The sequence below is a fragment of the Carlito syrichta genome, unplaced genomic scaffold, assembly GCF_000164805.1.
Source record: "Carlito syrichta isolate Samal-C Ts95f unplaced genomic scaffold, Tarsius_syrichta-2.0.1 Scaffold295139, whole genome shotgun sequence".
Lineage (NCBI taxonomy): Eukaryota > Metazoa > Chordata > Mammalia > Primates > Tarsiidae > Carlito > Carlito syrichta.
Window position 1 is genome coordinate 771,646 of NW_007239235.1, and position 15,130 is coordinate 786,775.

The 15,130-nt window shown below is 44.0% G+C and overlaps 1 protein-coding gene across 1 annotated transcript in view; it reads right to left on the bottom strand.

The window, feature by feature from the left end:
• Positions 1–279: 279 nt before the first annotated feature.
• LOC103256739 (protoheme IX farnesyltransferase, mitochondrial) overlaps positions 280–15,130 on the bottom strand; it is a 103,197-nt gene continuing 88,346 nt past the window's right edge. The window contains exon 4 of the mRNA XM_008054508.2: positions 280–997. Within this exon, the coding sequence (XP_008052699.2) occupies positions 597–997 (401 nt within the window). The 3' untranslated portion in view covers positions 280–596. The remainder of the gene's footprint in view (positions 998–15,130) is intronic.

A 15,130-nucleotide genomic window follows, 5' to 3' on the forward strand; every position in this document is an offset into this window, starting at 1 on the left:
ACGTGAGGAAGAAGAAAATAGAGAATGGGGTAGGAGGATGAAATGTATAAAGACTCTCAAACAGAAAAATATTCTTTTTTTTTTTTTTTTTTTTTTAAACAGGGTCTTACTCTGTGGCCCAGCATGGAGTGCAGTGGCACAATCATGGCTCACTGTAGCCTTCACCTCCTGGGCTCAGATGAAGTAGCTGGGACTATAAGTGTGTACCACCACGCCTCGCTAATTATTTTTCAAGTTTTGTAGAGACAGGGTCTCACTATGTTGTCCCGGCTGGTCTTGAACTCCCGGGGTCAACCAATCCTCCTGACTCAACCACCCTAAGTGCTGGGATTATGGGCATGAGCTACAACGCCTGGCCTATTCTTTCTTTGTATTCATCGACGGAGCCAACCATTTCTTGTCTGGGGAGCACTTTGGGTATTACACTTTTTAAAAATGGCCAAGTGATCACTGAGCACCAAATTATTTGATAATCTTGTACTAAAACTAGTAATTTCCCTCCTCGCGATCCAGAATTACCAAAGTACTCTTGCCTGGCAGCAAAGGGAAACTGTGCTTGTCCCCGCCCGTGGGCTGCTTCCCCAGCCCGTGCGCTCTCAGCTCTGGGGCGGCCCCGGGTCCGTGGCCGGCCGCCGCTTGCAGGTCAGCATGAGCAGCAGCAGCAGCGGCAGGTGCCACAGGCTGCAGAAGAACAGTCTCCGCGAGCTCCTGCGGTCCGCGTCAGTGTAAAACCGGAAGCCGAGGTAGGTGATATACAGGTTGATGGGCAGAGCGATGACGGGGAGGGTCCAAGTGGTTACATCCAGCACCGGGGCGGCGGCCGATAGTGCGATCAGGGCCAGGCAGTGGCGTAGTGCCACGCGCCGGCACAGGCCGGGGTGAGTGACCGACATCATGCAGTAGCCACCCCGGGAGTAGTCCTCCCGGAGGCCCCAGCTCAGGGCGTTGAAATGAGGAAACTGCCAGGAGTAGAGGATTCCTCCCAGAAGAAACGCTCCTGTGCGAGGGTCAGGGGAACAGAGGGAGAAAAGGCAGGTCGTCATCAGAGATGCCAAGAATGCTTTCCTCTCACGGAGAGCCCACCTGGCCTCTGAGATGCCATTTTGGGTCTCACTGGCACCGAACTCTCATCTCTGCCTGCCCAGATCGGCCTGTGAGACAGGCAGGCGGGCAGCCCATGCTCCCTGCTTTATAAGGGCCTGTAGCTGCAGGGTGTTTAGCATCTGGGGCTGCTGCCCACCTGGCGCCCCTAATGCTCCCCAATATTGTGACAACAACAAAAAAACCCCTAAACACTTGTGAATGCTTTTCAGAAATTCACTACTGCCTCTGGTAGTGAACTCAGTGCTAGAGAGCCTTTAAGCTCCATTTCCTCTGGCTGGGGCTCAGGTGTGAGGCCTTCAGCCAGGTGATAGTGCTGCAGCTGGAGGATACTCGGCCTCTTCTGTGAGCCTCCGCTCCCTTCCCGGGGCAGCGAGCAGCTCCTGGCTCAACGGACACACAGCTGAATGAACCTGCACCCTGGCTTTGGTCTGTTCACCTGTTGCACCAGTGCACTGCCAGGGCTTCCAGGGCCACTGCCTGTCATGCTCCTCTCCCAGTTCCCCAGAGCCTGGCACGATGGCACAAGCAAGAGGCATGAAAACAGCACATGTTAAATAAAGTGAGCCAAGGACATGCTTTGGCATAAAGGGCAATGGTACCAGAGTAGAACAATAACATGTCCATGATTTTGTAATTTTCCAACAAGGATATAGTACCTTGAACACCAACCACTTAGTCCCTTTCTCTGTAAGTCTCACCACCATCTGGATGAGTGAAGGCTGCCATTTACTGAGCTCCTATTATGAGACACATACTTTCATATAGTTTGCCACATTTAATCTTGACTACCAGATTTTGAGGTAGATTTTATAATCCTCATTAACAACAACAACAAAAAGGACCAGACAAGGGTAAGTTCTCCAAGGAGGTGGAGGAGGAAGAAGTCAAAGTGAGTCTGCTTGATTTCCAAGTCAGGCTCTTTCTACTACCTGTACTAATTCTCCATCTCCCTAAGGTCAGGCATCAGAGTGGGGGCTCGTGGGCAAGGGCTAGGTTATTCCTGTGCAGGTGATTCATTACTCATTCATGAAAAAAGACAAAAAAAAAAAACAAAACTTACTGAGTACCTACTGAGTAGCACTGTCCTAGGCACTGAGTATACGATGGTGAGCAAAAATACGCACGTGTCCCTGCCTGCACTGAGTTCACCACTAAGTCAAAGAGGCAGGCATTCATCAACAGCCACACCAGTGAGTCTAAAATCACTCAAAACATGATGAAGGAAGACTAAGTGGTACCATGAGGACATACAAGAAGAGCTGGCCTAGTCCACGGATCAGACAAGGGATTCTGAGTTGAGCTCCAGAGAGTGACCTTGTCAAGCCAGGGCTGGTGGAGGGGAGGATATGCACAAAGGCCTTGGGGCAGGAAGGTGTAAGCTGTGGTCAAGATATGAAAAGATTAGTGGGCAACCCCCTTGGGTCCCCTCCCCTTGTGGGAGCTTTTCTGTCCTCTCAATAAAACCTGCTTTCTCAACTTAAAAAAAAGACAATTAGTATGCGAGTTAAGAGTCCTAGAACTGTGTATCAAAAGAAAGTCAGTTTTACTGTATGACAAAATAAGAAAGATCTTGTGACTTGGCTGAAGAGCTGAGAATGACAGGGTACACAGTTCAAGACAAGGCTGAAAAGATGAGTGGGAACCACATTCAGCCAGACTTTGCTATTCTAACAGCAACAGAAAGCCACATAAGGATCTCAACGTCAAAGAGTGGGTGAATGTGTACCTGCATGAGTGTGTGCCTGTTGTATGTGTCCATGTGTGTAGGGGCAAGGGGAGGGACACCAGTGTGAAGTGGTCCCATTTGTGAAGAACACACTGGAGGGGCCCAAACCAGGTACAGCAGGATCAGTTAGGAGATGGGGGAATGAACAATGGTAGGAGTTAGGAACAGGGTGGTGACAGTGGAGATGGAAAGAAGATGAATTTGAAAGTGATTTGGGAGGCAAAAGGGATAGGCTGTGAGTGCAGAACACATAAGCAGGGGAAGGGAGCGGGAGGGACCAACAGCATCTCCTGGGTTTAGGGATCCATGGAGATGCCATTTGCTGAGACAAGCAGAGAGGGTGGGAAGTAGAGGCTGTGAGTGTGACTTTGGTTGTGTTCCATCTGAGACGCCTCTGGGGCTTCCAAGGGAAACACCGTGAAGATGGGTCTGGCAACCAGAGTGTGGGTACAGGGATATGTCACTGGGAGCAATCAAACATCTACTCCTGTGGAAGCCAGTGTCTAGTCAGATGCTCTGTGTCTGTGTTTACTCCTTAAGGGTATGTTCATTCCCTTTCTCTAGGGACTAGAATACAGAAAGTACACAATAATGTAATAAAGGCTGCTCAAATCCATCAGTGGGGGCCAATATGCAAAAATAACTGATTTACTATGGACAATCCCTGAGATCACTGTTTCCTGACACCTGCTGTGAGCGGATGAGGCAAAAGATTAGGCCTCTGTCTACTCCCTCCTTCCTCTCCTTTGGAAGTACCCCTTTATGGAGTCCTTCAGAGCACTGAGAGTTTACCAACCCACTGTGTAATCTAGCCTTGAAAGTGCCATCCTGCACAGGGGAGAAGAGGTTAAGAATTTGTAACCATAGTCCTGCTTCAGGTAATGAAGGCCTCTGAAGTCCCTGGTCTGTGGGAATGTTCAGAAACAAGAGTGGGGGCCGTTGCTAAGGCAGAACTCGCCAGGAGAGAAAGCAGTTTACACAATGCAGAATACTTCAGAAAATAAGCGTGAGGCTCCAGGGCGCCAAGGGACCCTTGTTTGTGCACATGTCAATGAAAATCAGAGGGAAGGAACTCCTCTTTTAATCTCTGATTTGTATTCAACAGTGGAGTGACACTAGGGGCAGGCTTTGCAAGTAGTTAAGATAATTCTTATTTAATTCATACTTTCTGGGCAGAAACTTACTCATTTCTGAATTAAGTTTATCAGGCAGGGTCGTTTTAGCATATCAAGTGGAATCTGTGTGGGTGCAGAGGATTTAAGAAGGATGAGGGCCTACTTGCATAGCTATTAGCAGTTTTCTGTGGAAGTCAATCAACTTTTTTTTAGTCTTCCAGTGTGGGAGGAAATAGAACAAAAACAACCTGATTTTAGGGTCCCTATTTCAGTGGCGTTGCTATCAAATCCCCAAAATTAATTTTTAGTCTTATCTATAAATACACACATACATATATATAACACATATAAAATATATATACCTTAGTTCATGAAAACACACCCAATTTTAATGCTAATAACAAAAGCAGCTATTATTTGTTGACTCCATTCACTGGGTAAACAGGTGCCAGGTGCCACATACGTCAGGCAAAATTCTGGGTGCTGGAAAGGCAGTGGCAATCATGAAAAGTCCTGCTTAAAGTCTGAGGGCAGAGATGGACATAAACACAAATATCAGTGCCTAGAACTATTTAGAGAATCAAAACAGGGTGACACAACGGGGTGACTTGAGACTGAGTGCTCAGGGAAGGCCTTTCCATAGGTGACATTTAAGCTATGGCCCAACTAACTCCAAGTAGAACCCTATCAGAGCCTGGGAAAAGTCCCAGATTTCTGGGACAGTGTAGAGGCTGCAGGGAGGAAGGAAGTTACAAGATGGGGCTGGGAATGCATATGGAAACCAGGATAAGGAGTGGGTGTTCTCTCAGTGCAGGGGATGAACAGGCTGGGGTAAAGGGAGAGAAGCGGGTAGCGGACACTGATCTTCTTTACCCACATGGGGAACACTGGGGACAGACGCTGATGAGTATGCTGTGTATTCACGGTGGAGACATGAAGAGTTTTATTCTGGACTATTTTAAGTTTGAGGTGCCTATTAGACATCTCAGTTGAAATGCTCTGTGGCAGTCAATCACCAGGTGCTGTGTAGAGGAACTATACATTTTCTACTCCTTACATCAACCCAGCTTATGGTATTATTACCAACATCCTATCAGAGTTAGGTGGTATCTCACTGTAGTTTTGATTTGCATTTCTCTGATGATTAGATTAGTAAGGCTGAACATTTTTTCATGTGTCTGTTGGCTGCTTGTATGTCATCTTTTATGAAGTGTCTGTTCATGTCTTTTGTCCACTTTTTAATGGGGTTGTTTGTATTTTCCTTTTACTTTGTTTGAGTTCCTTGTAGATCCTGGATGTTAGGCCATTTTCAGATGCATACTTTGCAAATATTTTTTCCCATTCGGTGGGTTGTCTCTTTACTCTCTTGATAGTTTCTTCTACTGTGCAAAAGCTTTTCAGCTTGGTGATCTTACATACAATCCAGCAATGCCTCTCTTGGGAATATACCCGGAGGAACATAGATCACTCTAACAAAAACCTGCACAACCATGTTCACTGTCACACTATTCACAGTAGCAAAAACATGGACCAACCCTGCTACCCATTAAAAGTGGACTAGATATAGAAAATGTGGTACATATACGTGATGGCATATTATGCAGCCATAAAGAAGAACAAAATCATGGCCTTCATAGCAACTTGGATGCAGTAGAGTCCATCATACTAAGTGAATTATCACAGAACAAATAACCGAATACTGCATGTTCTCACCCACAAGTGGGTCCTGATAACTAGTCACATTAGCACAAGGGTGGGATCAGTAGATGGGGAGAGAGGGAGGGAGCGAGGAGGGTAGGGGTATGTGACGACACAAAGGGTACTCGGTCCATTACCAGGAGAAGTGAGGGATGCCTAGAAGTTTAAACTTCATGCAGTCTACTTATGTAGTAAATCCTCACTTGTACTTTACAACTCTATAATAAATAAATACATCTTAAAAAATTTACAAAAAAGAGAAAAACTTCAATGATAACTTAGAAATGGGGGAGGGGATAGGATCATTCAGAGCTTGGTGTCTGCCTTGCTCCAGAAATGACTGATAAAGAGCAACCTCAGCTGGGAAACCAAACTCAAATGACTAAAACATCAGGACCAAGTATGAAACATTCCTTGTCTTTCTCAAAAGCCCTCCTTTTTGTGTGCCAACCAGAATATTTGTTTTGCTCAAGACACTTTTTCAGTTATGCTTCTGCTTAAAATAACATAATTTGAAAAATCATTTTCATAAAAGTAGCATGGTGCTTTCTGTGAGAGGAAATTGGGTGTGGGTTTGGCTCATGTCACAAATGAAAGAGCTTTAGAAATCATAGCCTAGCCTAAATGGATTGTAATCAGGAATCCACCACCCACATGCAGTTCCACTTGATATGCTTCAACTGCCTCTCCTCCTAGAAAAGATGTAAAACAAATTACTCTCTTCATCAAGATAAGGTGAGCTAGAACAGGAAGACCTGAATTAGTCCTGAGGCTGTGGTGAAGCCCACCTTCCCTGTGGGCTAAACATAAAGCACTGGGGTTTACCGATTCAAAGGTTTTCCCCTCCTACAAGATAAGTAATGTACTCATCCTCTCAGCCGCACTCCCCCAAAGCAGTCTATGTTTACTGGGCCTGTCTTCTATGACAACATATCTTGACTGTGTGCACACTACAGCTAGGCACAGTCTCTGGTCTCAAGGTCCTCTATTAGAGTGGCCAGGGTGAAAGACAATACAGAAAGATCACAGCCCACTGTGATTGTTTACCTTAGGAGCAGGACTTATGGCAGTACACAAGAGGAACACCTAATCCAGCCTTGAAAGGTCAGGGGAGGCTTCCTGGAAGAAGTGATTTGTAAACTGAGGTCTAAAAATAGTCTCTGAGTTTTAATTCATTCACACAAACCATGTATTTTCTGCTTCTTTTCAAGTTATCTTCCCATTTTCCTACCTAATGCTGCAGAATCTTTGTACAATTTATTTTAATCATATCTGGAAGACGTGTCTACTTCTTTTCTGTTAATCAAATACTAGCTAGTCTATGAACATATAAAATACTGAAAATCTATGAATAGGGGGCACATCTGTGGTTCTCCAGAGTATAGTAACTTCCTGAGGTCACGATGCCAAAGTCCTACTCCAAACGCAACTCCAGAGAATATTCAAGCGTCCAAGACATTACTGATTTCCCTTTATTCACAGAAAACAGAGAAAAATACACCCACTATGGTTTGAGAAAACCCTCATCCAAGAGTACCCTGCTCTGATTAGAGGAACATATTAGGTGGGACAAGGCTAATTAATGCCTTCCTGATGACTCTTTGAAGATACAAGCATTCTTAAACTCTCTCAGAACATCTATTAAACATTTCTACAATGTACAGACTAGGAGAGAATCTCATGCATTTCCACCTCTGCCCATGAGCAGCAGTGCTCTTGTCCACAGCATACCTCCATGATTCTATTGACAAAACTAAGGCAATTCAAGCTAAATGGTATCCTAATGGAATGGAGACAAAACCCGTCAAGCTCTGACTCTCTGTCAGAGAAAATTCCTTTTGGAATGGAGTTCAGTAGTTTCAGCTTGTTTTCTCTGCCTGCCCACTGGGCACCTTCCCACCCCCACCCAGACCCACTCATTGTCATTCACCATCCACGCATGGCCTTGCGAAGGATAAAGAAACCTAGCTCCAATGAATCTTGTGCTGGCTTGGGGAGGTCTTCCCTGCCCCGCACAATAGGCTCCTCTCTAATGTGGCCCTTGGTAGCTCATCTGTTCCACAAATGGTTATCTTTGTGCTTTCAGGGTTATATGGTTATGCAGACTGGGGGCTAGCTGTGGATGCAAAGCCAAACCCAGGGCTTCATGGTCACAGATTTCAAAGCCTTTCTTTTCAGCGGTAAACACAAAGGAGCTTGTGAAACAGATCAGCCTCAACAGTGCAATAGACTTCTATGGTGCTGCAGATAAAGGGAAGAGGATGTGGGGCCAGTTTATCAACGGCACAGGCGACAAAAGAGAAGATTAAAAGTCCTCTGAAAATAGGAAATAGAGTGGGCAATAACTGCTTGCCCCTGAAGAATCCTTTGGAAGTAGCTCAGGAATAATGGAGCAGCTCAGTGGGCGGGAGGGAGTTGGATGCTCCCCTCTCCCTCACCTTACAGTTGCTGCCTTTAGGCAGAGTCACAGGGAAGTTTATTTAGAAGGAAAGACAGGCGTAAAGAGCTCTGACTCTGAAAAAAGTGCTCCTCTCCCTTTTTCTCATCATGCCATTTCCCTGGGAGGAAGTTTCAAGCATTTGTGAATTCTCTCAGAAATATAAATGCTCTCTGTTCCCTTAGCTCACATTGGAAGATCTTTCCATCATTATCACCCAAATATTAATTTATTCACTGAATAGTACTAATTAAATGTGTACTCTGCGCCAGGCACTGTGTCTATCACAGGCTGCCCTACCAAGGCATCATCTATCATTTCATTCAGGAAGGCATTGGCCCAGCTCCCTAAAAGCTTGTGATCAATTATGGTCAACACAGCACAAATGACAGGATCTGACTGCACTTAGTGCCAAAGTTTGCCTTCATTTATACCACCAATCTGGGGTCTAGCAACGTATTTATAGTACATTCTTTTGTAGCCTTTTGATTTTGGTCTTTGAAGAGAATATAGTGCTCTAAATATTGTTTGTTTGCTAATATTCCCATGAAAATGTTAAATTTTTTCTTAAAAAATATCATTTACCAACCACATTTTAAAAATAATAAAATAAAATAAAAATAAAAAAAATCATTTATTTTAATCTGAAGCCCTAAGGTTAGTTATGGGAAATCACACAAAGTGAACCAAGATACTCATTTTCGAGCTTGATTCAAACTGAGGCAGTATTTTAAAGGAAATCTTTAAAAGTGATTGGGTTAAACAGTACTTGGTACATAGTAAGCCCTCAATAAATATTTGTTGAATAAATGAATGAATAAATTCCCTTTATTTGACTCTACTTTCTCATCTAGGAATAGGGAGGTAAATAAAGTGAATCAGTATTTAACATTTTGTAGTTTACCAGCTAAGGGTAAAAAATCTCATTCTCTTTTTGTTACTAAAACCATCCATCTGCCAAATGTCACTTCCTGATAAGAGCCCATTTCTAAAGTCCTCATTTGTAACTAAACGTTGGCTGACATAATTAATGTTTCCCACAGAACATGTGAAGAACAAACCAAAGTCAACTGACAAATCAACCCTACAAGATGGTCATTATAGAGGCCCATGCCATAAACTCCCAAGACATGGCATTTATTCAAATTTAGAAAAGGCAAAAGTATCTGAACCTTTCTAAGAAATGCGGGCGATGGAAAGAGAGGTAGTCTTAGCTAGAAGGAGGGGGAAGGGATTTAACCCACTGCCTGTGAGATACACTAATAGTCTCTGGAGGTAAACACTGATGAGAGGTCTAATGATTGTGGCTCCAGGCCCGCTTGGAGCTGGACCGCCAGCTGGGCACTTAGCTGCAGTGCCTCCCCCCACCTCCGTAGAGTGAACTTCTTCACTGGGGCTCTAGCAGGTCACTTCGGTCATTCCTGCTCCCTGTGGGGAGAATCAAACCAAGTGCTGCACGTCCTAAGACAGCAAGCTGGCTAGACCAGGGAGCAGAAAGCAGCCTTCTCATTCTGCCTTCCTGAGTTTCAGCTGGGAAGTCTTTTTAATGTTTCCTGCTAACAGCAGTTTAGCTTAATAAAAAAAAATAAATAAATAAAGGCAAGGTAATTAGGTAGGTGGGAGGAAAAGACCTAAATCTGAGGCTCAGAGGAAAAAGGACACAGGTAAAACCCCACTGTAATGATTACCTTTATAGATAGAAGGCCTTTGTAAAACGAAGTTATTTCCTGTGTACAGAAGCAGCCCAGTCGCACGGCCCTTGCTGTCCTGATAGGCAGCCATAAAGAGCACTCTTTGGCTGAGCCCGGTGTTTCGCAGCACAGCACTCTGCAGTGAGCGCTGGACTGAAAACCGTTGGCACTGCGACCTGGAGAAAAGCTGAGCTGTTTCCAGTTCAATGTGTAGCTATAAAATAGCAAATATCAAGAACAATTCGCACTTGCTTAGCCTTTACATTTTCCATCTGCTACTCTGTTTAATTTTCTTCAACCCCCTCACCACTTCCTACCTCACTCACCCAGTGCCAGATTCCTGAAGGGGGCAGATCAAGTACCTGCTTTACTCACATCACTCACTGGGCATCTGGAACAAGAAGTTCTTTTTCACTATCTGATTTTTTAAAAATCAAAGTAAGGTCGGGTATAGTGATTAACATCCATAATTCCAGCACTTTGGGAGGCAGAAGCAAGAGGATTGCCTGAGACTAGGGATTTGAGACCAGCCTGGGCAACTTGGTGAGACCTCGTCTCTACAATAAATGAAAACAAAATTAGCCAGGTATCGTGGTATGCACCTGTAGTTCAGCTATATGGAAGGCTGAGGTGGAAGTCAAGGCTGCAGTGGCTATGAGCATGCCACTGCACTCCAGCCTGGGTGACAGAGTGAAACTCCAATTTAAAAGATCAAAGTAGTTATGGGAACAAAAATCAGAATCCCGTGGGATATCCTTATACTTTTTTGTATGTTTTATGTCTTTATAGGAGGAAGGAAGGCAGCACAATCTCTCTGTGTGAAGGCCCTCTAGAGGTCTTAGTCTGGCCCCGTAGCCACGACAAAAACCACAAAAAGACTGATGCTGAGAAGGGGAAAAGGTGTTTCCAAGCATCACATTTCCTTGCTCTGCGGATCACTGTGGGCCATAGGCTGCCTTGAATGCACAGTGTTTCTTATAGCTACTCATCCTCTTTATATAGCTCTTTTTCCAAGTATAGTTGGGTTTTCGATACATGGGGCTATAGTATTTCCATTTCAGTCATCAGTCAAGCTGCTTCCTCTCCAATCTTGACTACCATCTACTGAGCCCCAGGAAGGGTCTTTGCAAAGATATACATGATCAGGGTGATTGAGTGACTGAAAGGTTAGTGCTGGATATTTCCTGGCTTGGAAAGGAATATGTTAAATCGGATCTACCTCCGTTCCAACATAAATCCTTCATCCGTTCTCCCACTTGGAGATTTTTTGGTGGTAACAAGCTGTACTTTCAAAGGATTATCAGACTGACACTTCACAAAACACTTAAAAGATGAAATTTTGACTAGAGAGGACAAAGAGGGCGGGAGGCTGGTCTAGGATAGGTAGAACCCTAGTGGAGAGGGAAAGGAAGTGTCGAGAGAGGGGGTGGGAGGTATGCGAAGGCACACAGGCTTGGGAGGACAGTACAAGCAGGCTCCAGGAACTTACTGATTTTCCAATACCATGGAGAACCTGCAGCACATTGTCAAATAATCCTGAGTGTGATGCTGCTGCTCTCCTGTTTCAAGCTCCAAGGGGTCTTTATTGTCTTTGAATGAAGTATGAATTCCTCACCAGGCAGTTCATCTTAGAGCAAGTCCCCAACCATACTGAGCTGTGCTGGCTCTCAGGCCTGCAAGCCTTTGTACCTGCTCCTCTCTTTTCCTGGAAAGCACATTTTCTCCTCAAGTAAAATGGTCATGATTTAATTCAGAAGTCATTCTCCAGTCTTTTTAAACCAATTTGGGGTGGGGGAAGGAAGTTAAGAGAGCCTACAGCCCCCTGAAGACACTGCTAAAGTTCTCAGATCACTCGATTATTTGATTACCTGTCTGCCTCTCCCTGAAGATGGTGAGACATGATTTCCATGAGGGCAGGCATGGGGTTTTAGTTATGTTTGTATCTCTTAGTGCCTAGCACATAGTAGGTCTTCAACAGACACCTGCACAATGAAGCTATTACGGAACCAGTTCATAAACAGTTGAGACTGCTCAGTTGAGTGGATGGTTTTCTAGTCTCTCTTGCTTCCTTGTGTCCGTACCCATCCCACCTTCTATCTGTTTCTCTTTATAACTATCTATCTATTCTATCAACATAGAATTCCAAAGGCTTCTCCAACGTGATCAATCTTTGGAGGTTCAAAGAGTAAATGCTTTGGAGATACCATAGAGGAAAGGAAATCTTTTTGGTCATTTTTTTTTTTTTTTGCAGAAGGGCTCTTTCCAACCATACATGCCCCCTAAGATAAGAACCCAGATAAGAAGTACCACCTCTGTGAATAATGCTAATGACACCATTAGTATACTTCAAATAATACCATCTGCCCATGCCCTCTGCCCAAATCCCTAGATACTTCCAAGGTATTCTAATGGCTATAGCTCTTTCTGATTGTGTCTTTGTAGACTGGTGGTTCCTAAAGTGTAGTCCCTGGATCAGGGGTGTTGGAATCACCTGGAAACTTGTTAAAAATTCTCAGATTCCACCCCAGATCCACTGAATCAGAAATTCTGGTGGCAGGGCTCAGGAATCTATGTTTTAGCAAGCCCAAGTAATCATGATATGCACTAAAGTTTGAGAAATATCATTTTAGACTTTTAGCGAAACCATAGGTACGGCCTTATTATTTAAAGTACATATTCATGAAAGGGAGACAGAATATAGATTCATAAGGCTATCAGTCTTTCCAACTGGGAAGCACTGTCTAGGTGAAGTTTCTGCAGTAATGGAAATGTTCTACATCTGAGCCGTTGATATGGTAGCTACTAGCTACACATGGTTTGGGGCATTTGAAATATGGCTGTGGGACCGAGAAACTGAATTTTTAAATTTATTTAGTTTAAACCTAAGTTTAAATGTCCACACGTGCTCAGTGGCTACCATATTGAAAAGGGTGGTTCTCAAAGATAACTAAAAAATATAAAACCATATTGAAATCAGCTTCTAAAACCCCTGAAATAAAAATCTTTAAAATACAGTCTCTTAGATTTTGTCATCTGTAAAACAGAATTCACTGATTTGCTCATTCAGTTCATTCAAGTATTTACTATTTATCTCAAGTTTGCACTATTAAATTAATGTTTTGAAACTTTTTTTGAAGCAGTTTAAAACATTATGCAAAGTAGCAGTATTATTTCTGTATAATCTTGATAAGGCTTTAGGCATATGATTTGATCTGATTTGATCTGTGATAAGTTAGGATTCTGTGGACAGTAAGCCACATTGTTACCATGTGCCTTGCGATGCATCTTTAAGAGTCAAAAGGGATAGACTGTAACAGAAGTCAACCTCAAAAACTGCCAAGGAAATTTCTCTTTGTGAACATACAAATCTTTCAGACTGCTCTGTGCTATACCAGGCTCTGTTTTAGTAGATAGGGGATCTTATTTTCTAAGACAAATATGTACTGCAACCTCGTTAAGGGATAGGCTGCCCTTAGTGTTCATCATTAATGAGTTTGTATTCACGACTAAATTTGGACTACAGAAAGACTACACTAGGTATTTTTAAAAATTTTATTTTAAATATGACTTCGCAGTTTAGTCAAATCCAGACTGTCCCTGAACAAATAAATGCTCCTAAGAAAAGATCTGAATGAATATGCATTCCTAAGAGAGGACTTTTGCAAAGCTCTTTGTCTCTTTGGCTTTTTGGGCTACAACTCTAGCCTACATACACACAGGCCCTCTTCACAAGAAAGTTCCCTGGGAGTATGACAAGGGCCTCTCAGCAAGAACCTGGGACCCAGTGGTGACAACAGTGGTGACCAAGTTCTCTGTGGCCCAGGACTGGACTGCCCTGACCAGTCTCCTGTGATACCTGCTGCTAAGGCTGTAATACATGGCCCTGACCCCTGGCCCTATCTGGGACTTTGCTGACAGAAAAGGTCATTTTTAGTGCCTTGTTCCTTTGTGTCACACTTGAGGAAACTGAATAGGGTTTGGGCACTCCTCAGACATGCGAGTGTCCCCATCGGACTAGCAGGTGGCTCAGCGCAGGAATTCAAGTGCTGAAATGGGGCAGCATCCTTGAGGAAGGGGACTAGAGGATGCAGGGCCCAGGGAGTCCCTCTTTCATGGTCTCTACCTCGAATGTCAGGTTTGGAGGGGAGTGAGAGAGGACAAGACGGTCAGGTTAAGGGAAAGAGGGAATTTGGGTCAAGTCGGGACTGGGCTCCGGGCGGAACCAAGGGGAGGAATGTGGCTGGGAGTGGGAGGGTTCGCAGTGTGCGGGTGTGAATGTGAACTGTAAATGTCATCTACCCAGGGATGCCAAGCCCAGGCTTTCCATCCTCTGTTCCCTCACCTAAGACAGACCTCAGATATGGACCCCAGCACTCTTTCTACCAGGCCTGGAGGCCCCTCACAGCCTTCAAAACAACAGCTAGGGGATACAACTGCATCACTCAGAGTTTGCTAATAAAATCTCCCACGCTTTCGTGATCTGGACAAGTCCCCCCATTGGATGAAGAAGGGCTCCTGAATAATCACAGCAGCATTATCCATCATAAGCCGAGCCTCTTACTATGATCCAGTATATTACAAACAACAACCCATTTCATCCTCATGACAACTGTAGGAGGAGAGACCATCTCTAGTCCCATGTGGGAGATGAGGAGACTGGGGCAGACAGAGGCCAAGACTGGCTGCAAAGCGCACACATCTCACGAATGGTAGAGTTGGGTCCTAGGCCAGGTAGTTGGCCCCAGTGTTCCTGCTCTCCACTATTTTGCTGGTAATGCCTCCCACGTGGACAGGGCTCTGGGTTTATCACAGAGCAAATGAGCACATACGTTTTAGAACATTATATTTGTAGATTCATTAAAATCCAACATTTACAGGATATTAAAACCGTTCTAAGAGACAATCATGGTAAAGGTGTAATCGCATTTGTAAGTTTGCCAACTCAGAGTGTAAGAGCTTTTATGAAAAGTTTTAAAAATGTGGCTTACAGGGTAATGGTTTATGGTCAACTGCCTTTTGATCTTTCATGTGAAAAATATGTACTTACATATATTGCAGGAAACCTCACCACTTCCTTCCTAAGTGTTGGTCAAAAACACTAATTACTTGACTAATTAGACTGTGAAACTTCCCTTACAGATGGTAAAAATGAGCTATTTTCACCCCGCAAATTTAGTTGTGACATACCACCAAAAAATTGTAGAAATCTTTCAATGGTTTTATTGTAGGCAGCATGAACAATTTAAGCAAATCATATAAAATAAAATCAAAACTAATGAAAATGACCTGTTCTTTCATAAGAGGGGAACATAACCCAGTTCTACAGGACTCAAGAGCTAACCACGGAGGCCTGTCAGGG